This window comes from Lepisosteus oculatus, chromosome 14 (assembly GCF_040954835.1).
Source record: "Lepisosteus oculatus isolate fLepOcu1 chromosome 14, fLepOcu1.hap2, whole genome shotgun sequence".
In the NCBI taxonomy this organism is placed as follows: Eukaryota; Metazoa; Chordata; class Actinopteri; order Semionotiformes; family Lepisosteidae; genus Lepisosteus; species Lepisosteus oculatus.
In genome coordinates, this window is record NC_090709.1 from 37,500,539 (window position 1) to 37,521,661 (window position 21,123).

Below are 21,123 nucleotides of genomic sequence, written 5' to 3' on the forward strand. Positions count from 1 at the left end.
AACACAGCTGTGTCACAGTGTGTTTCAGCCTGTTCTGATCACAGCTGTGTCCCAGTGTCAGTCTGTCCTGATCACAGCTGTGTCCCAGTGTCTCTCAGTCTGTCCTGATCACAGCTGTGTCCTAGTGTCTCTCAGCCTGTCCTGAACACAGCTGTGTCAGTGTGTTTCAGCCTGTCCTGATCACAGCTGTGTCCCAGTGTCTCTCAGACTGTCCTGATCACAGCTGTGTCCCAGTGTCAGTCTGTCCTGATCACAGCTGTGTCACAGTGTCAGTCTGTCCTGATCACAGCTGTGTCCCAGTGTCTCTCAGCCTGTCCTGATCACAGCTGGGTCACAGTGTCAGCCTGTCCTGATCACACCTGTGTCCTAGTGTCTCTCAGCCTGTCCTGATCACAGCTGTGTCACAGTGTCAGTCTGTCCTGATCACAGCTGTGTCCCAGTGTCTCTCAGCCTGTCCTGATCACAGCTGTGTCACAGTGTCAGCCTGTCCTGATCACAGCTGTGTCCCAGTGTCTCTCAGCCTGTCCTGATCACAGCTGTGTCACAGTATCAATCTGTCCTGATCACAGCTGTGTCCCAGTGTCTCCCAGTCTGTCCTAATCACAGCTGTGTCCCAGTGTCTCTCAGTCTGTACTGATCACAGCTGTGTCCCAGTGTCTCTCAGCCTGTCCTGAACACAGCTGTGTCACAGTGTGTTTCAGCCTGTCCTGATCACAGCTGTGTCCCAGTGTCTCTCAGACTGTCCTGATCACAGCTGTGTCACAGTGTCAGTCTGTCCTGATCACAGCTGTGTCCCAGTGTCTCTCAGTCTGTCCTGATCACAGCTGTGTCCCAGTGTCCCTCAGCCTGTCCTGATCACAGCTGTGTCACAGTGTCAGTCTGTCCTGATCACAGTTGTGTCCCAGTGTCAGTCTGTCCTGATCACAGCTGTGTCCCAGTGTCTCTCAGTCTGTCCTGATCACAGCTGTGTCTTAGTGTCTCTCAGCCTGTCCTGAACACAGCTGTGTCAGTGTGTTTCAGCCTGTCCTGATCACAGCTGTGTCCCAGTGTCAGTCTGTCCTGATCACAGCTGTGTCCCAGTGTCTCTCAGTCTGTCCTGATCACAGCTGTGTCTTAGTGTCTCTCAGCCTGTCCTGAACACAGCTGTGTCAGTGTGTTTCAGCCTGTCCTGATCACAGCTGTGTCCCAGTGTCTCTCAGACTGTCCTGATCACAGCTGTGTCACAGTGTCAGTCTGTCCTGATCACAGCTGTGTCCAAGTGTCTCTCATCCTGTCCTGATCACAGCTGTGTCCCAGTGTCCCTCAGCCTGTCCTGATCACAGCTGTGTCCCAGTGTCTCTCAGTCTGTCCTGATCACAGCTGTGTCCCAGTGTCCCTCAGCCTGTCCTGATCACAGCTGTGTCCCAGTGTCTCCCAGCCTGTCCTGATCACAGCTGTCCCAGTGTCTCTCAGCCTGTCCTGAACACAGCTGTGTCACAGTGTGTTTCAGCCTGTTCTGATCACAGCTGTGTCCCAGTGTCAGTCTGTCCTGATCACAGCTGTGTCCCAGTGTCTCTCAGTCTGTCCTGATCACAGCTGTGTCCTAGTGTCTCTCAGCCTGTCCTGAACACAGCTGTGTCAGTGTGTTTCAGCCTGTCCTGATCACAGCTGTGTCCCAGTGTCTCTCAGACTGTCCTGGTCACAGCTGTGTCCCAGTGTCCCTCAGCCTGTCCTGATCACAGCTGTGTCCCAGTGTCTCTCAGTCTGTCCTGATCACAGCTGTGTCCCAGTGTCTCCCAGCCTGTCCTGATCACAGCTGTCCCAGTGTCTCTCAGTCTGTACTGATCACAGCTGTGTCCTAGTGTCTCTCAGCCTGTCCTGATCACAGCTGTGTCACAGTGTCTCTCAGCCTGTCCTGATCACAGCTGTGTCACAGTGTCTCTCAGCCTGTCCTGATCACAGCTGTGTCCCAGTGTCCCTCAGCCTGTCCTGATCACAGCTGTGTCCCAGTGTCTCTCAGTCTGTCCTGATCACAGCTGTGTCCCAGTGTCTCCCAGCCTGTCCTGATCACAGCTGTCCCAGTGTCTCTCAGTCTGTACTGATCACAGCTGTGTCCTAGTGTCTCTCAGCCTGTCCTGATCACAGCTGTGTCCCAGTGTCTCTCAGCCTGTCCTGATCACAGCTGTGTCCCAGTGTCAGTCTGTCCTGATCACAGTTGTGTCCCAGTGTCTCTCAGCCTGTCCTGATCACAGCTGTGTCACAGTGTCTCTCAGTCTGTCCTGATCACAGCTGTGTCACAGTGTGTTTCAGCCTGTCCTGATCACAGCTGTGTCCCAGTGTCTCTCAGCCTGTCCTGATCACAGCTGTGTCCTAGTGTCTCTCAGCCTGTCCTGATCACAGCTGTGTCACAGTGTCAGCCTGTCCTGATCACAGCTGTGTCCCAGTGTCTCTCAGCCTGTCCTGATCACAGCTGTGTCCTAGTGTGTCTCAGTCTGTCCTGATCACAGCTGTGTCACAGTGTCTCTCAGCCTGTCCTGATCACAGCTGTGTCACAGTGTCAGCCTGTCCTGATCACAGCTGTGTCACAGTGTCAGCCTGTCCTGATCACAGCTGTGTCCCAGTGTCTCTCAGCCTGTCCTGATCACAACTGTGTCCCAGTGTCTCTCAGCCTGTCCTGATCACAACTGTGTCCTAGTGTGTCTCAGTCTGTCCTGATCACAGCTGTGTCACAGTGTCTCTCAGCCTGTCCTGATCACAGCTGTGTCCCAGTGTCTCTCTGCCTGTCCTGATCACAGCTGTGTCACAGTGTCAGTCTGTCCTGATCACAGCTGTGTCACAGTGTCTCTCAGCCTGTCCTGATCACAGCTGTGTCACAGTGTCAGCCTGTCCTGATCACAGCTGTGTCCCAGTGTCTCTCAGCCTGTCCTGATCACAGCTGTGTCACAGTATCAATCTGTCCTGATCACAGCTGTATCCCAGTGTCTCCCAGTCTGTCCTGATCACAGCTGTGTCCCAGTGTCTCCCAGTCTGTCCTGATCACAGCTGTGTCCCAGTGTCTCTCAGTCTGTACTGATCACAGCTGTGTCCCAGTGTCTCTCAGCCTGTCCTGAACACAGCTGTGTCACAGTGTGTTTCAGCCTGTCCTGATCACAGCTGTGTCCCAGTGTCTCTCAGCCTGTCCTGATCATAGCTGTGTCACAGTGTCAGTCTGTTCTGATCACAGCTGTGTCCCAGTGTCTCTCAGTCTGTCCTGATCACAGCTGTGTCCCAGTGTCCCTCAGCCTGTCCTGATCACAGCTGTGTCACAGTGTCAGTCTGTCCTGATCACAGTTGTGTCCCAGTGTCTCTCAGTCTGTCCTGATCACAGCTGTGTCCCAGTGTCTCCCAGCCTGTCCTGATCACAGCTGTCCCAGTGTCTCTCAGTCTTTCCTGAACACAGTTTTGTCACAGTGTGTTTCAGCCTGTCCTGATCACAGCTGTGTCCCAGTGTCAGTCTGTCCTGATCACAGCTGTGTCCCAGTGTCTCTCAGTCTGTCCTGATCACAGCTGTGTCTTAGTGTCTCTCAGCCTGTCCTGAACACAGCTGTGTCAGTGTGTTTCAGCCTGTCCTGATCACAGCTGTGTCCCAGTGTGTTTCAGCCTGTCCTGATCACAGCTGTGTCCCAGTGTCTCTCAGCCTGTCCTGATCACAGCTGTGTCCTAGTGTCTCTCAGCCTGTCCTGATCACAGCTGTGTCACAGTGTCAGCCTGTCCTGATCACAGCTGTGTCCCAGTGTCTCTCAGCCTGTCCTGATCACAGCTGTGTCCTAGTGTGTCTCAGTCTGTCCTGATCACAGCTGTGTCACAGTGTCTCTCAGCCTGTCCTGATCACAGCTGTGTCACAGTGTCAGCCTGTCCTGATCACAGCTGTGTCCCAGTGTCTCTCAGCCTGTCCTGATCACAGCTGTGTCCCAGTGTCTCTCAGCCTGTCCTGATCACAACTGTGTCCTAGTGTGTCTCAGTCTGTCCTGATCACAGCTGTGTCACAGTGTCTCTCAGCCTGTCCTGATCACAGCTGTGTCCCAGTGTCTCTCAGCCTGTCCTGATCACAGCTGTGTCACAGTGTCAGTCTGTCCTGATCACAGCTGTGTCACAGTGTCTCTCAGCCTGTCCTGATCACAGCTGTGTCACAGTGTCAGCCTGTCCTGATCACAGCTGTGTCCCAGTGTCTCTCAGCCTGTCCTGATCACAGCTGCGTCACAGTATCAATCTGTCCTGATCACAGCTGTATCCCAGTGTCTCCCAGTCTGTCCTGATCACAGCTGTGTCCCAGTGTCTCCCAGTCTGTCCTGATCACAGCTGTGTCCCAGTGTCTCTCAGTCTGTACTGATCACAGCTGTGTCCCAGTGTCTCTCAGCCTGTCCTGAACACAGCTGTGTCACAGTGTGTTTCAGCCTGTCCTGATCACAGCTGTGTCCCAGTGTCTCTCAGCCTGTCCTGATCACAGCTGTGTCACAGTGTCTCTCAGCCTGTCCTGATCACAGCTGTGTCACAGTGTCAGTCTGTCCTGATCACAGCTGTGTCCCAGTGTCTCTCAGCCTGTCCTGATCACAGCTGTGTCACAGTGTCAGCCTGTCCTGATCACAGCTGTGTCCCAGTGTCTCTCAGCCTGTCCTGATCACAGCTGTGTCACAGTATCAATCTGTCCTGATCACAGCTGTGTCCCAGTGTCTCCCAGTCTGTCCTAATCACAGCTGTGTCCCAGTGTCTCTCAGTCTGTACTGATCACAGCTGTGTCCCAGTGTCTCTCAGCCTGTCCTGAACACAGCTGTGTCACAGTGTGTTTCAGCCTGTCCTGATCACAGCTGTGTCCCAGTGTCTCTCAGACTGTCCTGATCACAGCTGTGTCACAGTGTCAGTCTGTCCTGATCACAGCTGTGTCCCAGTGTCTCTCAGTCTGTCCTGATCACAGCTGTGTCCCAGTGTCCCTCAGCCTGTCCTGATCACAGCTGTGTCACAGTGTCAGTCTGTCCTGATCACAGTTGTGTCCCAGTGTCTCTCAGTCTGTCCTGATCACAGCTGTGTCACAGTGTCAGTCTGTCCTGATCACAGCTGTGTCCCAGTGTCTCTCAGTCTGTCCTGATCACAGCTGTGTCTTAGTGTCTCTCAGCCTGTCCTGAACACAGCTGTGTCAGTGTGTTTCAGCCTGTCCTGATCACAGCTGTGTCCCAGTGTCAGTCTGTCCTGATCACAGCTGTGTCCCAGTGTCTCTCAGTCTGTCCTGATCACAGCTGTGTCTTAGTGTCTCTCAGCCTGTCCTGAACACAGCTGTGTCAGTGTGTTTCAGCCTGTCCTGATCACAGCTGTGTCCCAGTGTCTCTCAGACTGTCCTGATCACAGCTGTGTCACAGTGTCAGTCTGTCCTGATCACAGCTGTGTCCAAGTGTCTCTCATCCTGTCCTGATCACAGCTGTGTCCCAGTGTCCCTCAGCCTGTCCTGATCACAGCTGTGTCCCAGTGTCTCTCAGTCTGTCCTGATCACAGCTGTGTCCCAGTGTCCCTCAGCCTGTCCTGATCACAGCTGTGTCCCAGTGTCTCCCAGCCTGTCCTGATCACAGCTGTCCCAGTGTCTCTCAGCCTGTCCTGAACACAGCTGTGTCACAGTGTGTTTCAGCCTGTTCTGATCACAGCTGTGTCCCAGTGTCAGTCTGTCCTGATCACAGCTGTGTCCCAGTGTCTCTCAGTCTGTCCTGATCACAGCTGTGTCCTAGTGTCTCTCAGCCTGTCCTGAACACAGCTGTGTCAGTGTGTTTCAGCCTGTCCTGATCACAGCTGTGTCCCAGTGTCTCTCAGACTGTCCTGGTCACAGCTGTGTCCCAGTGTCCCTCAGCCTGTCCTGATCACAGCTGTGTCCCAGTGTCTCTCAGTCTGTCCTGATCACAGCTGTGTCCCAGTGTCTCCCAGCCTGTCCTGATCACAGCTGTCCCAGTGTCTCTCAGTCTGTACTGATCACAGCTGTGTCCTAGTGTCTCTCAGCCTGTCCTGATCACAGCTGTGTCACAGTGTCTCTCAGCCTGTCCTGATCACAGCTGTGTCACAGTGTCTCTCAGCCTGTCCTGATCACAGCTGTGTCCCAGTGTCCCTCAGCCTGTCCTGATCACAGCTGTGTCCCAGTGTCTCTCAGTCTGTCCTGATCACAGCTGTGTCCCAGTGTCTCCCAGCCTGTCCTGATCACAGCTGTCCCAGTGTCTCTCAGTCTGTACTGATCACAGCTGTGTCCTAGTGTCTCTCAGCCTGTCCTGATCACAGCTGTGTCACAGTGTCTCTCAGCCTGTCCTGATCACAGCTGTGTCCCAGTGTCAGTCTGTCCTGATCACAGTTGTGTCCCAGTGTCTCTCAGCCTGTCCTGATCACAGCTGTGTCACAGTGTCTCTCAGTCTGTCCTGATCACAGCTGTGTCACAGTGTGTTTCAGCCTGTCCTGATCACAGCTGTGTCCCAGTGTCTCTCAGCCTGTCCTGATCACAGCTGTGTCCTAGTGTCTCTCAGCCTGTCCTGATCACAGCTGTGTCACAGTGTCAGCCTGTCCTGATCACAGCTGTGTCCCAGTGTCTCTCAGCCTGTCCTGATCACAGCTGTGTCCTAGTGTGTCTCAGTCTGTCCTGATCACAGCTGTGTCACAGTGTCAGGCTGTCCTGATCACAGCTGTGTCACAGTGTCAGCCTGTCCTGATCACAGCTGTGTCCCAGTGTCTCTCAGCCTGTCCTGATCACAACTGTGTCCCAGTGTCTCTCAGCCTGTCCTGATCACAACTGTGTCCTAGTGTGTCTCAGTCTGTCCTGATCACAGCTGTGTCACAGTGTCTCTCAGCCTGTCCTGATCACAGCTGTGTCCCAGTGTCTCTCTGCCTGTCCTGATCACAGCTGTGTCACAGTGTCAGTCTGTCCTGATCACAGCTGTGTCACAGTGTCTCTCAGCCTGTCCTGATCACAGCTGTGTCACAGTGTCAGCCTGTCCTGATCACAGCTGTGTCCCAGTGTCTCTCAGCCTGTCCTGATCACAGCTGTGTCACAGTATCAATCTGTCCTGATCACAGCTGTATCCCAGTGTCTCCCAGTCTGTCCTGATCACAGCTGTGTCCCAGTGTCTCCCAGTCTGTCCTGATCACAGCTGTGTCCCAGTGTCTCTCAGTCTGTACTGATCACAGCTGTGTCCCAGTGTCTCTCAGCCTGTCCTGAACACAGCTGTGTCACAGTGTGTTTCAGCCTGTCCTGATCACAGCTGTGTCCCAGTGTCTCTCAGCCTGTCCTGATCATAGCTGTGTCACAGTGTCAGTCTGTTCTGATCACAGCTGTGTCCCAGTGTCTCTCAGTCTGTCCTGATCACAGCTGTGTCCCAGTGTCCCTCAGCCTGTCCTGATCACAGCTGTGTCACAGTGTCAGTCTGTCCTGATCACAGTTGTGTCCCAGTGTCTCTCAGTCTGTCCTGATCACAGCTGTGTCCCAGTGTCTCCCAGCCTGTCCTGATCACAGCTGTCCCAGTGTCTCTCAGTCTGTCCTGAACACAGTTTTGTCACAGTGTGTTTCAGCCTGTCCTGATCACAGCTGTGTCCCAGTGTCAGTCTGTCCTGATCACAGCTGTGTCCCAGTGTCTCTCAGTCTGTCCTGATCACAGCTGTGTCTTAGTGTCTCTCAGCCTGTCCTGAACACAGCTGTGTCAGTGTGTTTCAGCCTGTCCTGATCACAGCTGTGTCCCAGTGTGTTTCAGCCTGTCCTGATCACAGCTGTGTCCCAGTGTCTCTCAGCCTGTCCTGATCACAGCTGTGTCCTAGTGTCTCTCAGCCTGTCCTGATCACAGCTGTGTCACAGTGTCAGCCTGTCCTGATCACAGCTGTGTCCCAGTGTCTCTCAGCCTGTCCTGATCACAGCTGTGTCCTAGTGTGTCTCAGTCTGTCCTGATCACAGCTGTGTCACAGTGTCTCTCAGCCTGTCCTGATCACAGCTGTGTCACAGTGTCAGCCTGTCCTGATCACAGCTGTGTCCCAGTGTCTCTCAGCCTGTCCTGATCACAGCTGTGTCCCAGTGTCTCTCAGCCTGTCCTGATCACAACTGTGTCCTAGTGTGTCTCAGTCTGTCCTGATCACAGCTGTGTCACAGTGTCTCTCAGCCTGTCCTGATCACAGCTGTGTCCCAGTGTCTCTCAGCCTGTCCTGATCACAGCTGTGTCACAGTGTCAGTCTGTCCTGATCACAGCTGTGTCACAGTGTCTCTCAGCCTGTCCTGATCACAGCTGTGTCACAGTGTCAGCCTGTCCTGATCACAGCTGTGTCCCAGTGTCTCTCAGCCTGTCCTGATCACAGCTGCGTCACAGTATCAATCTGTCCTGATCACAGCTGTATCCCAGTGTCTCCCAGTCTGTCCTGATCACAGCTGTGTCCCAGTGTCTCCCAGTCTGTCCTGATCACAGCTGTGTCCCAGTGTCTCTCAGTCTGTACTGATCACAGCTGTGTCCCAGTGTCTCTCAGCCTGTCCTGAACACAGCTGTGTCACAGTGTGTTTCAGCCTGTCCTGATCACAGCTGTGTCCCAGTGTCTCTCAGCCTGTCCTGATCACAGCTGTGTCACAGTGTCAGTCTGTTCTGATCACAGCTGTGTCCCAGTGTCTCTCAGTCTGTCCTGATCACAGCTGTGTCCCAGTGTCCCTCAGCCTGTCCTGATCACAGCTGTGTCACAGTGTCAGTCTGTCCTGATCACAGTTGTGTCCCAGTGTCTCTCAGTCTGTCCTGATCACAGCTGTGTCCCAGTGTCTCCCAGCCTGTCCTGATCACAGCTGTCCCAGTGTCTCTCAGTCTGTCCTGAACACAGTTGTGTCACAGTGTGTTTCAGCCTGTCCTGATCACAGCTGTGTCCCAGTGTCTCTCAGTCTGTCCTGATCACAGCTGTGTCTTAGTGTCTCTCAGCCTGTCCTGAACACAGCTGTGTCAGTGTGTTTCAGCCTGTCCTGATCACAGCTGTGTCCCAGTGTCTCTCAGACTGTCCTGATCACAGCTGTGTCCCAGTGTCTCTCAGCCTGTCCTGATCACAGCTGTGTCCCAGTGTCTCTCAGCCTGTCCTGATCACAGCTGTGTCCCAGTGTCCCTCAGCCTGTCCTGATCACAGCTGTGTCCCAGTGTCTCTCAGTCTGTCCTGATCACAGCTGTGTCCCAGTGTCCCTCAGCCTGTCCTGATCACAGCTGTGTCCCAGTGTCTCCCAGCCTGTCCTGATCACAGCTGTCCCAGTGTCTCTCAGTCTGTCCTGAACACAGCTGTGTCACAGTGTATTTCAGCCTGTCCTGATCACAGCTGTGTCCCAGTGTCTCTCAGTCTCTCCTGATCACAGCTGTGTCCCAGTGTCTCTCAGTCTCTCCTGATTACAGCTGTGTCCTAGTGTCTCTCAGCCTGTCCTGAACACAGCTGTGTCAGTGTGTTTCAGCCTGTCCTGATCACAGCTGTGTCCCAGTGTCTCTCAGACTGTCCTGATCACAGCTGTGTCACAGTGTCTCTCAGCCTGTCCTGATCACAGCTGTGTCACAGTGTCAGTCTGTCCTGATCACAGCTGTGTCCTAGTGTCTCTCAGTCTGTCCTGATCACAGCTGTGTCACAGTGTCAGTCTGTCCTGATCACAGCTGTGTCCCAGTGTCTCTCAGCCTGTCCTGATCACAGCTGTGTCCCAGTGTCAGTCTGTCCTAATCACAGCTGTGTCCCGGTGTCTCTCAGCCTGTCCTGATCACATCTGTGTCCCAGTGTCTCTCAGCCTGTCCTGATCACAGCTGGGTCACAGTGTCAGCTTGTCCTGATCACAGCTGTGTCACAGTGTCTCTCAGCCTGTCCTGATCACAGCTGTGTCCCAGTGTCTCTCAGCCTGTCCTGATCACAGCTGTGTCACAGTGTCAGTCTGTCCTGATCACAGCTGTGTCCCAGTGTCTCTCAGTCTGTCCTGATCACAGCTGTGTCACAGTGTCAGTCTGTCCTGATCACAGCTGTGCCAGTGTCAGTCAGCAGAGGGGACACACACACACTGATAGTAAAGAGAGACAGAGAGACAGAGACACGCACGTACAGACTGATCACGCCCCAGAGACACAGTGAGGAGCCTGTGTGCAGACAAGCGGACTGGAAGAGAGGGCGGAGGGCGTGATTGAGCCTTGAGATTTCCTGCAGGGGTGGGGAGAGAGTCAGTGACTCTTCATTATCTCCCCACAGCGCAGCGGCGATGAGCTCATGACAGCTCTGGGTAATGGCTTGTCTCTCCCCTTTCTCTCTCTCCAGGTCAGTCGTCAGCTCAGTCCGGTAAGACTCCAGACTCACACTGTCTCTGCTGCTCCTGGATCAGCTTCAGCAACAGGGCTGGACAGCTTGTTCCCCCCTCCCACCCCCCTCTGTGTACAGCAGAGCCTCCTGTCCTGACTGGAGGAGCTCACCCAGCTGTGTCTGGAGAGAAGCCAGGGTATCGGCTTGTTCCCCCCTCCCACCCCTCTCTGTGTACAGTAGAGCCTCCTGTCGTGACTGGAGGAGCTCACCCAGCTGTGTCTGGAGAGAAGCCAGGGTATCAGCTTGTTCCCCCCTCCCGCCCCTCTCTGTGTACAGTAGAGCCTCCTGTCCTGACTGGAGGAGCTCACCCAGCTGTGTCTGGAGAGAAGCCAGGGTATCAGCTTGTTCCCCCCTCCCACCCCTCTCTGTGTACAGTAGAGCCTCCTGTCCTGACTGGAGGAGCTCACCCAGCTGTGTCTGGAGAGAAGCCAGGGTATCAGCTTGTTCCCCCCTCCCACTCCCCTCTGTGTACAGCTGGATGAGCTCCTCCAGTCAGCACAGGAGGCCCTACTTTACACCGAGGGAGGTGGGAGGAAGGAACAAGCTGCTGATACCCTGGTCCTCCGATCAACGTTCTTCTAACGAGCAAGCAAGCCAGGCCAGACGGTCTGTGAGCTCTGCTCTTCCTGTCTGTTTCTTCTTCCAGGGACGGAGGAGACTAAGACTCTTCTCCTCGGTGAAGACCTCTACATCCCAGTGCCCACGAACGAGTCGGCCGAGGTGCTGTTCCAGCCCGGGACCGACCCAGACTCCTCCAGGGCCCTGATGGCGGAGGGACGCGTCCTGGAGCCCAGGTGTCTCTTCCACAACGAGTCCGGCCTGCTGGTCCTGAGAAACATCACCGCGGCCGACAGTGGGGTCTACCTGGTGAGGCTGAGGCAGTCCTGGTACATCGCCAACATCACTGTGGTGGTCAGAGGTAAGAGCCTGGAGAGACAGACAGGCTGAGAGAGAGAGAGACAGGCACAGCACACCCACAACATCACTGTGATGGTCAGAGGTAAGAGCCTGGAGAGACAGACAGGCTGAGAGAGAGAGAGGCACAGCACACCCACAACATCACCATGATGGTGAGAGGTAAGAGCCTGGAGAGACAGACAGGCTGAGAGAGAGACAGGAATGCTGCAAGACGACCCCCCTCTGTCTCTCTCCCCTCTGCCGTGTCAGACTGCTTCGCCGAGCACCTGGTGCAGACCGGAGGCTCCCTGGAGCTCGCGCTGACAGAGGACGTCTCCAGGCTGCTCCTGGAGTTCGAGCCCTTGCCGTTCGGAGGGAACGAGACCCTGGTGCTGCTGAACCGCAGCCAGACGCCGGACCCGCGGTACCGCGCGCGCGTCTCCGTGGGCAGCCGGCACTGGAGTCTGCACGCCGTGACGGCCGGAGACCAGGGGGTCTACATCGTGCGCGACTGGGAGGGCAGAGAGCTGGACAGGGTGTGTCTGGTGGTGAGAGGTGAGACCAGATCGCCGTCAGCGTTGCCTTCGCTATCATCGCCGTCACTGTCACTCACCTCCATCACTGTCACTATCATCACTGCCACTATCATAACCGTCATCATCACTGACTATCATCACTGCCACTATCATCATCATCAATGTCACTATCATCTTCATCACTATCATCACCGTCACTGTCACTCATCTCCATCACTGTCACTATTTCTCATCATCATCACCGTCATCATCACTGACTATCATCACTGCCACTATCATCATAATTATCAACGTCACTATGTCACTATCATCTTCATCACTATCATCACCATCACTATCATCGCCGTCACTGTCACTCATCTCCATCACTGTCACTATCATCTTCATTACTATCATCGCCGTCACTGTCACTCATCTCCATCACTGTCACTATTTCTCATCATCATCACCGTCATCATCACTGACTATCATCACTGCCACTATCATCATCATCATTATCAATGTCACTATCACCTTCATCACTATCATCACCGTCACTGTCACTCATCTCCATTACTGTCACTATCATCTTCATCACTATCATCGCCGTCACTGTCACTCATCTCCATCACTGTCACTATTTCTCATTATCATCACTGACTATCATCACTGCCACTATCATCATCATCATTATCAATGTCACTATCATCTTCATCACTATCATCACAGTCACTGTCACTCATCTCCATCACTGTCACTATCATCTCCATCACTATCATCGCCGTCACTGTCACTCATCTCCATCACCGTCACAATCATCATTATCAATGTCACTATCACCTTCATCACTATCATCACCGTCACTGTCACTCATCTCCATTACTGTCACTATCATCTTCATCACTATCATCTCCATCACTGTCACTATTTCTCGTTATCATCACTGACTATCATCACTGCCACTATCATCATCATCATTATCAATGTCACTATCACCTTCATCACTATCATCACCGTCACTGTCACTCATCTCCATTACTGTCACTATCATCTTCATCACTATCATCTCCATCACTGTCACTATTTCTCGTTATCATCACTGACTATCATCATCATTATCAATGTCACTATTATCTTCATCACTATCATCTCCATCACTGTCACTATCATCTCCATCACTGTCACTATCATCTCCATCACTATCCACCGTCATCATCACTGCCACTATCATCATCATCACCATCATAATTATCATTATCAATGTCACTATCACCTTCATCACTATCATCACCGTCACTGTCACTCATCTCCATCACTGTCACTATCATCTTCATCACTATCATCACCGTCACTATTTCTCATCATCATCACCATCATCATCACTGTCACTATCATCACTGCCACTATCATTATCATCACCATCACAATCATCATTATCAATGTCACTATCACCTTCATCACTATCATCACCGTCACTGTCACTCATCTCCATTACTGTCACTATCATCTTCATCACTATCATCACCGTCACTATTTCTCATCATCATCACCGTCATCATCACTGTCACTATCATCACTGCCACTATCATTATCATCACCATCACAATCATAATTATCACTCTCACTAACATCTTCATCATTATCATCACCGTCACTATTTCTCATCATCATCACTGTCACTGTCATTGTCAGACAGCTGTGGACAGGTCCGAGACCACAGGGGGGCGCTACTGAGAGACAGGAGACCTGATCCCAGCACACAGTGTGTGTGTGTGTGTGTGTGTGTGTGTGTGTGTGTGTGTGTGTGTGTGTGTGTCTATCTCTGTGCTCATGAACTGTGTGTGTGTCCTTCTGCTCCAGGGTGCTCCGAGCGGATATCTCTGTCCTATAGGGGACAGCTGCTCATCCCCCTGGAGCAGGACTGGCCAGCGGTGCTGCTGGAGTTCGAGCCCTTGCAGGCCGGTCAGCCCCCAGTCCGGGTCCTGCTGGACCGCCGGGGGGGTCCCGGCCCGCCCCCGTTCAGCGAATTCGGAGAGCGCCTCTCGCTGGGCAACAGGAGCCTGACGCTCCACAAGCTGACCTTCCAGGACCAGGGCCAGTTCAGGCTGAGGGACGCCCAGGGCCGCCTGCTGAGAGCCACCTGCCTGTGGCTCAAGGGTGAGTCCTGCTGACCGCCTGCCTCCCACTCCTCTCGGTAGTCATACTTATAATAATATCATAGCAAGTGTTAGATCTAATATATAGAATAATAATAATTCCTACACTCATATAGCGCTTTACAGGTGTTGTAACTGAAGAAATAAGGTTCTTGATCCCGAGATGAAGTAAAACAGATGAGTTTATTGCATGCAAGGAACAATAAAGCCGAAGTCTTGTTTCCCGCAAGAAACAACAAAACCGAAGTATTGTTCCCCGTACTGTTACAAACTTTTGGGTTATATAGTGTCTTCTTCTCTGTTTCTGACGTCACTCGGTCTGATGGTAAAGAGGGGGGTTCATGGTATTTGGCCAGTTTACGATGTTCTGGGCAAATGGTCAGTTTAACATTACACCCAGGGGGGTTCCTAGCTGGCAACTGCAATCCTTATCAGTTAACCCCCTTTCCTGCCATAAACCCCAGCTTGTGACTTGGAAGTCTAAACCCCCTACAGAAAAGATTAAATTCAAACCCCCGTCTTCACATCTTTCTTCACAGGTAATGGGGAATCCCACCACTACCACCAATGTGCAGCCCCACCTGGGTGATGCTCCCGTATATTTACACATATATATACATTTATTTATGTACATTATATAATGTATATTACATTGTAATAATATAATAATAAACTATTTTATATAGCACCTATAAAGGTGGCTTCTCTAAGCGCTTTACAGAATGACAACAACAATAAGTAAGAAAAATACACAAGATAAAACAATTACAATACACAGAGGAGACTTTGGATGGTGGTACTAAGAAGAGCAGAGGGGTGAAGAACAGAACCAGTTCAGTAAAGGCTTTTCTGAAGAAGAGGGTTTGGAGTCTGGATCTGAAGGAGTTTAGAGAAGGTGACTCTCTGATATCCTTGGGGAGAGAGTTCCAGAGCTTGGGGGCAGAACAGGAGAAGGCCTTGTCACCCAAAGAGTGTAGAGGGGCTTGGGGGACAGTAAGGAGGGCAGAATTAGCAGAGCGAAGGTTGTGAGGTGGAGAGTAGGGCGATAATAGTTCAGACAGGTACTGAGGTGCCAAGCCATGTAAAGCCTTATAGGTGAGCAGGAGGATTTTAAAGTCCTCACGGAATTTGACCGGAAGCCAGTGCAGGGACTCCAGGATAGGAGTGATGTGATCACTTGGACCAGACCTGGTCAGGATTCTGGCTGCTGCGGTTTGGACATACTGGAGTTTGTTCAGTGTAGGTTTAGATACCTCAGAGAGTAGAGCATTGCAGTAGTCAATTCAGGAGAAGACGGATGTCATTATTTATCATGTACATTACAATAACACACCGTGTACGGCACCGGTCACAAGTTTGAGTGCGCCCCCTTGAGTCCTGGGTTGTTCTTGGCCATCTGTGCGTGTCGCTGGCCTACCAGGGAGACCTGCTGCAAAGAAACCAGTTAAGAGGCCAGACAACCCAGAAATCTGTCCTCCTAGCTGCCTTGAGAGCTCGGCGTGTGTATCAGGGGGCAGTTAGTGGCCGGTTTCCCACACCTGTGGCCCTGTCGAACATATTCTCAGATCCCGAGGGTCCCCGGAGTTTCGGGGTCCGGTTTCTTCCTGTCGTTCGATGGCCTTGGCCCCAGCATCGGCTTCAGCAATAGGGCTGGGCAGCTCGTTCCCCCCTCCCGCCCCTCTCTGTGCACAGCAGCGCCTCCAGCGCTTCGCGTTTGCTCGTCTGTCATTCTGTGGGTCGGCCGGTTATTTCTCGGTCCAATGAAAACTTTATTGAAACAGTGAAACGGGTACAAAGCCCTTGCCCTCCGTCTCAAAGGTGGACCTGCATTTCTTAAAGGAATCATCGCCTGGTCTTTCGTCCCCGTCTTGTTAACTGAGCAGATCTGTGCCGGGTGTGTTCAGGAATGACAAAGTTTTGCCCCCCTTCCCTTGAGTTATAGTCACGGTGGACCCCTCACCTGTTGACCAAGGATACAAAGGCCAGCAAGGGAACGTGTTAGTGGCCCTGGGAGAACATCCGACGATGACCGCTTTGAAGCTCCACACCTGTGACAGCAGTGGCTCGGGCTCGGGTTCGGCTGAAGTGGCCCGGAACGTCAGAGATGTTTCGGAGATGCAGGTGAAGGTGGGCGAAGAGGGAGATCTCCAGGAGGTCCGCAGCAGGGGGAGTGTGAGGTCAGGCTGCAGATCTGGACCAGCACCTCACCCTGTAAACCCCAGAGCCAGGCTCGGACTCCACCGGGAATCTGTGATACGTCTGAATGACATCGCCGGGAGAAGACGCTAAAGCTGACCTTTGAAAACTCAGGTCCCGTCTTGACAAACATAAAGTTCCACCGGGCGCAAGATGTCAAGTCCAGTAGCCAAAGACGTCTGTCCCAGGGCATTGTGGGGCAGCTGAGCTCAGGGTCACTAAGTGCTCTCTAGGCCTCTGGATGCGTTTGAATTTGCAGCCCAAACTGAGCTTCTGAACACAACTGTTTCAGCCTCATTAGACTGGTGTACACGTGTCGCCACCTAGTGGACATTCGTCGGAAGTGTCACCTAAGAATGTCACTGACACGGCAGTATATCCATTCGTGTATTTTTATTTACACATTTATATCTTTTTAAGGGTCTCCCTCACACACAGGGGTCGTCTCATGCTTTCTCGTTCCAAAGAAAGAGGCGCTGTCTTTGGTCATGCGGCGACTCCGTAACCGCGGTAACACGGGCTGCCGCGTCTCGCCCCCGCGCAGGGACCCGCCGGCGGGCGCGCCTGGGCTACAAGGACTCCCTCACCCTCCCGGCCGGGGTCTCCCTCCTCTTCCGGCCGAGGCCGGGGGGCGCCCCCAGGCTGCTGGCCCGGGACGGGGCCATCGTGGACCGGCAGTACGCCGGGCGCCTCGCCCTGAGCCCCGACACGCTCACGCTGGCCCGCGTCACCCCGAGAGACCAGGGCGTCTACGAGGTGCGAGACCTGGAGGGCAACGTCCTTCACAGCCTGAGTCTGGAGGTGGAGCGTGAGTCCGACTTCTCCTTCACCCCCTCCCGCCCCTCTCTGTGTACAGTAGAGCCTCCTGTCCTGACTGGAGGAGCTCACCCAGCTGTTTCTGGAGAGAAGCCAGGGTATCAGCTTGTTCCCCCCTCCCACCCCTCTCTGTGTACAGCAGAGCCTCCTGTCCTGACTGGAGGAGCTCACCCAGCTGTGTCTGGAGAGAAGCCAGGGTATCGGCTTATTCCCCTCTCCCGCTCCTCTCTGTGTACAGCAGTGCCTCTAGCGCTTAGTGTTTGCTTGTTTGTCATTCCGTGGGTTGGCCGATTATATCTCTTTTCTCAATCCAATGAAACTTTATTTACCCCAAAAGACACCTGACTGTAACTCTAACAAACGTCTAAACGTACATCAATTAAAAACCTTCTCGATGGCCCATCACCAGTGGATGTTCCCCTCGTCATTCCCACCTGACCGCTCCAGCGTCACTCACTCACCTGGCCGGCCAATAGCGCGCCGTTGCCAGGGGCAACGCGGCCCAGCCCCTCCCCCCCGGAGGCGGGGCTAACCAGACTTCCTGCCCCCCCGCAGCCTTCGACCTGCCGCCGTACTCCATCGTACTCATCACCTTCGCCACCGTGGCCGCCGTCGTGATCTGCGCCTCCATCGTCACCTTCCTGCGGATGAGCTGCGGGGAGGCCCGCCGGGCCAGGGAACAGCCGGGACAGGTGTGTGGGGAACCGCGGCGGGCTGGGTTCACTGGGAGGACAGCTGTGGTTCTGATCCGGTCCTGTTACACCAGGGGGACAGCTGGTCCAGAGGTTCAGGTCCGGTCCTGTTAGACCAGGAGGACAGCTGTGGTTCTGATCTGGTCCTGTTAGACCAGGAGGACAGCTGGTCCAGTGGTTCAGGTCCAGTCCTCTTACACCAGGAGGACAGCTGTGGTTCTGATCCGGTCCTGTTACACCAGGAGGACAGCTGTGGTTCTGATTCGGTCCTGTTACATCAAGAGGACAGCTGGTCCAGTGGTTCAGGTCCGGTCCTGTTACAGCAGGAGGACAGCTGTGGTTCTGATCCGGTCCTGTTACATCAAGAGGACAGCCGGTCTGGTGGTTCAGGTCCGGTCCTGTTACACCAGGAGGACAGCCATGGTTCTGATCCGGTCCTGTTACATCAAGAGGACAGCCGGTCTGGTGGTTCTGATCCGGTCCTGTTACACCAGGAGGACAGCCGGTCTGGTGGTTCAGGTCCGGTCCTGTTACATCAGGAGGACAGCTGGGTCAGGTCCGGCCCTGTTAGACCAGGAGGACAGCCGGTCCGGTGGTTCAGGTCCAGTCCTGTTACATCAGGAGGACAGCTGGGTCAGGTCCGGCCCTGTTAGACCAGGAGGACAGCCGGTCCGGTGGTTCCGGTCCAGTTTCACCAGCAGATGCTGTGCTGTAGCTGACAGCTGTGTGTTTCCCGTCAGGAGCCGGCCAGCTTCGTGGACGACGACGCCATGCTGTGTTCTGGACAGGACCCAGAGAGCCGACCCGCAGAGAGGAGACCCAGACGAGAGGAGAGAAAGGTACTGTGGACTTTTAGAGGGGGAGCCGACACGCAGAGTGTCCGGTCCGGTTACACCAGGAGGACAGCTGGTCCAGTGGTTCTGATCCGGTCTTATTAAATAGTTCTCTGATCTGAATGGTTCTAACTGTGGTTCAGGTGCACCCCAGTGTGACTGATGATGATCAGGTCCCGTCTCCCAGTGCCTCGTCAGAGAAGATCCCCAGACCAGAGGACAAACAGGTACCTGAGACAGACTGAGAGAATCTGTACGGCTCTCTGGAGCGTAGTCGGGGCAGATCGGGGGTCCGTACGGCTCTCTGTACCGTAGTCGGGGCGGATCGGGGGTCTGTACGGCTCTCTGTACCGTAGTCGGGGCGGATCGGGGGTCCGTACGGCTCTCTGGACTGTACAGGGTGGACCGTATGGGTGGATCGGGAGTCAACAGTGTGTCAACAGCGCCCCCTGCTGGGCTCCCTCACACCGCCTCTCTTCCTCCTCCCCCAGGACGTCCTGCCCCTCCAGGCCGACGAGCTCTGCACCCATCTCCCCCTCTCCGATGGGCTCCCGGACTCCGCCTGTGTCTTCACCTCCGACAAGCTGGGCTCCTGAGCGGATCCACCCGGAACCGGCCCGGCCTGGCCCAGCGCCGCCCCTCCCCGGTGGCGGGTCACAACTTTAAGTGATTTAACGGGGGTGATTATTAAGAGTCACTGCCTGTCTTGTGGTCTTGTGGTCTTGGTGCCAGCTGACCTCAGTCTTTTCCCTGATGGCAGTCAGCACGTAGCGCGAGGTCATGCCCTGTGCCAGTATTATCAGCGTCGCATCTACTCTCGTATCGTCGTCCTTAATGATTAACCTTATGTCACCTGCTGTGTATTATGATATCCTCAAGATGATGTCGCCCGCTGTGTATTATGATATCCTCAAGATGATGTCGCCCGCTGTGTATTATGATATCCTCAAGATGATGTCACCGTGTCACCGTACTGTCCCGATGACGTCAAAGAGCCAGTAAGGCAGCCCAGGATCAGGGAGAGGTCTTATTCCCTGCTGGAAAAGAGACACAGCGTTTGGGCTGTGGAGCCGCCTTCGGGCGTGAGAGGAGGGATCTGTTGAGGTGTGTAAAGGGACCTGACGGTGTGGGGCTGTTTTGTTGCTGCCATCAGGAAGGGTAGCCTGTTGTTGGAGGGAGAAAACGGTGGGAAACGTGAGTTTCCTTGAGACGAGGCTGCGGAGTGGCACTCCTGTTCGGAATGATGTTATAAAGGCGACAGAGCGGGCTGGTCAGAAACCGACGTGTTTCCTGTCTTCTCTTTTTCTCCATTAACATTACGTGTGGGGGTCTCTAGCCCGGTGTGGGTTCGAGCTGGGTGAGTCCGGTCCCTTCTCTTGACCCCTGACTCCTCCTGTATCCCAGACTCCTGTTGACACGGTGTTTGTTCTGCTGTGTGCTTTATTTCCTGCTGTATCACATCTCGAAAAGCCACTTGTAAAGGCGCTATATACAATAAAGATGATTATGACGATGAGTATTGGCATTATTATTATTATAGTCTGCAGGCCAGTGGGACTATGTGGGAAAGTGAGACCATGTTAAAACTCGGAATATTGGATGCAAGAAGGACATTTCATCGGACCAGTTCAGCCTCACCCTGCAGGCAGTCGAGGCAGGGCGTTTCTGACGCAGAGCTCCAGCAATCGACAGAGGAAACTTCTGTCATACATGGGAACTGTAACTGACCCTACGCAGACAACACAATGCGGGGAGGACTGGGCGATGCAGGTTGCCAGCAGCCCTATCACCCTGCAGCTCCCAGCTGGCAGCCCTACTGGAGCCCAGCAGGTGTGAGCCTGGCCAGTACCTGGAGGGGAGACTCCTGGGAAAACACTGAGGCTGCTGCTGGGAGAGGTGTGAGTGGGGCCAGCAGGGGGCGCTCTCACCCTGCGCTCTGTGTGGGTCCTGATGCCCCAGTATAGTGACGGGGACACTGGGCTGTAAACAGGCGCCATCCTGCGGATGAGACGTCAAACCAAGGTCCTGACTCTCTGTGGTCATTAACAATCCCAGGGTGTCTCTCGAGAAGAGTAGGGGTGTCACCCTGGTGTCCTGGCCAAATTACCCCCCTGGTCTTTATCCATCATGGCCTCCTAATAACCCCCCTCTCTGAACTGGCTTCATCCCTCAGCTCTCCTCCCCACTGAGAGCTAGTGTGTGGGGAGTGGACTGGAGCATCATCAAGGTGGGGCTGCACACTGGTGGTGGTAGTGGGATCCCCATGACCTGTAAAGAGCTGCACACTGGTGGCGGTAGTGGGATCCCCAGGACCTTTCAAGAGCTGCACACTGGTGGCGGTAGTGGGATCCCGATGACCTGTAAAGAGCTATTATTATTATTATTATTATTATTACAGGTTCCGGACCAGGCAGAGCCCAGAACAGAGTGCGCGTCTGGCTTTTAAGGTGGGCTGGAACAGGGGGCAGGTGCACAAAATGAAGTCAGAAATGAAAGAGACGGAGCGTCCTTAAGGGGGAGGGACTACAATCGTGACAGGAAGAGATCACCTGCGGTGTGTTTTGTACAAAGGAAGATTAAGTATTTAGTCCGCCTGGAATTTCCTGCCCTTTGGTATATCTCTGCAGCAGAACACAGCAGGAGCCCGGTTCAGGTCTTAAACTGAAGCTAACCCCCTTGGCTTTGAGGGTGGACAGTCACATTTCTGATATGT

General features: G+C 53.8%; 1 protein-coding gene across 1 annotated transcript in view; it reads left to right on the forward strand.

Annotated features, from left to right (window-relative positions):
* LOC138243206 (uncharacterized) overlaps positions 1 to 19,926 on the forward strand; it is a 33,239-nt gene extending 13,313 nt beyond the window's left edge. The window contains exons 3-11 of the mRNA XM_069198726.1: positions 10,264 to 10,284; positions 10,952 to 11,224; positions 11,473 to 11,757; positions 13,578 to 13,874; positions 16,614 to 16,877; positions 17,441 to 17,577; positions 18,318 to 18,416; positions 18,554 to 18,637; positions 18,902 to 19,926. Coding sequence (XP_069054827.1) covers positions 10,264 to 10,284; positions 10,952 to 11,224; positions 11,473 to 11,757; positions 13,578 to 13,874; positions 16,614 to 16,877; positions 17,441 to 17,577; positions 18,318 to 18,416; positions 18,554 to 18,637; positions 18,902 to 19,006 — 1,565 coding nt within the window. The 3' untranslated portion in view covers positions 19,007 to 19,926. The remainder of the gene's footprint in view (positions 1 to 10,263; positions 10,285 to 10,951; positions 11,225 to 11,472; positions 11,758 to 13,577; positions 13,875 to 16,613; positions 16,878 to 17,440; positions 17,578 to 18,317; positions 18,417 to 18,553; positions 18,638 to 18,901) is intronic.
* Positions 19,927 to 21,123: the final 1,197 nt, after the last annotated feature.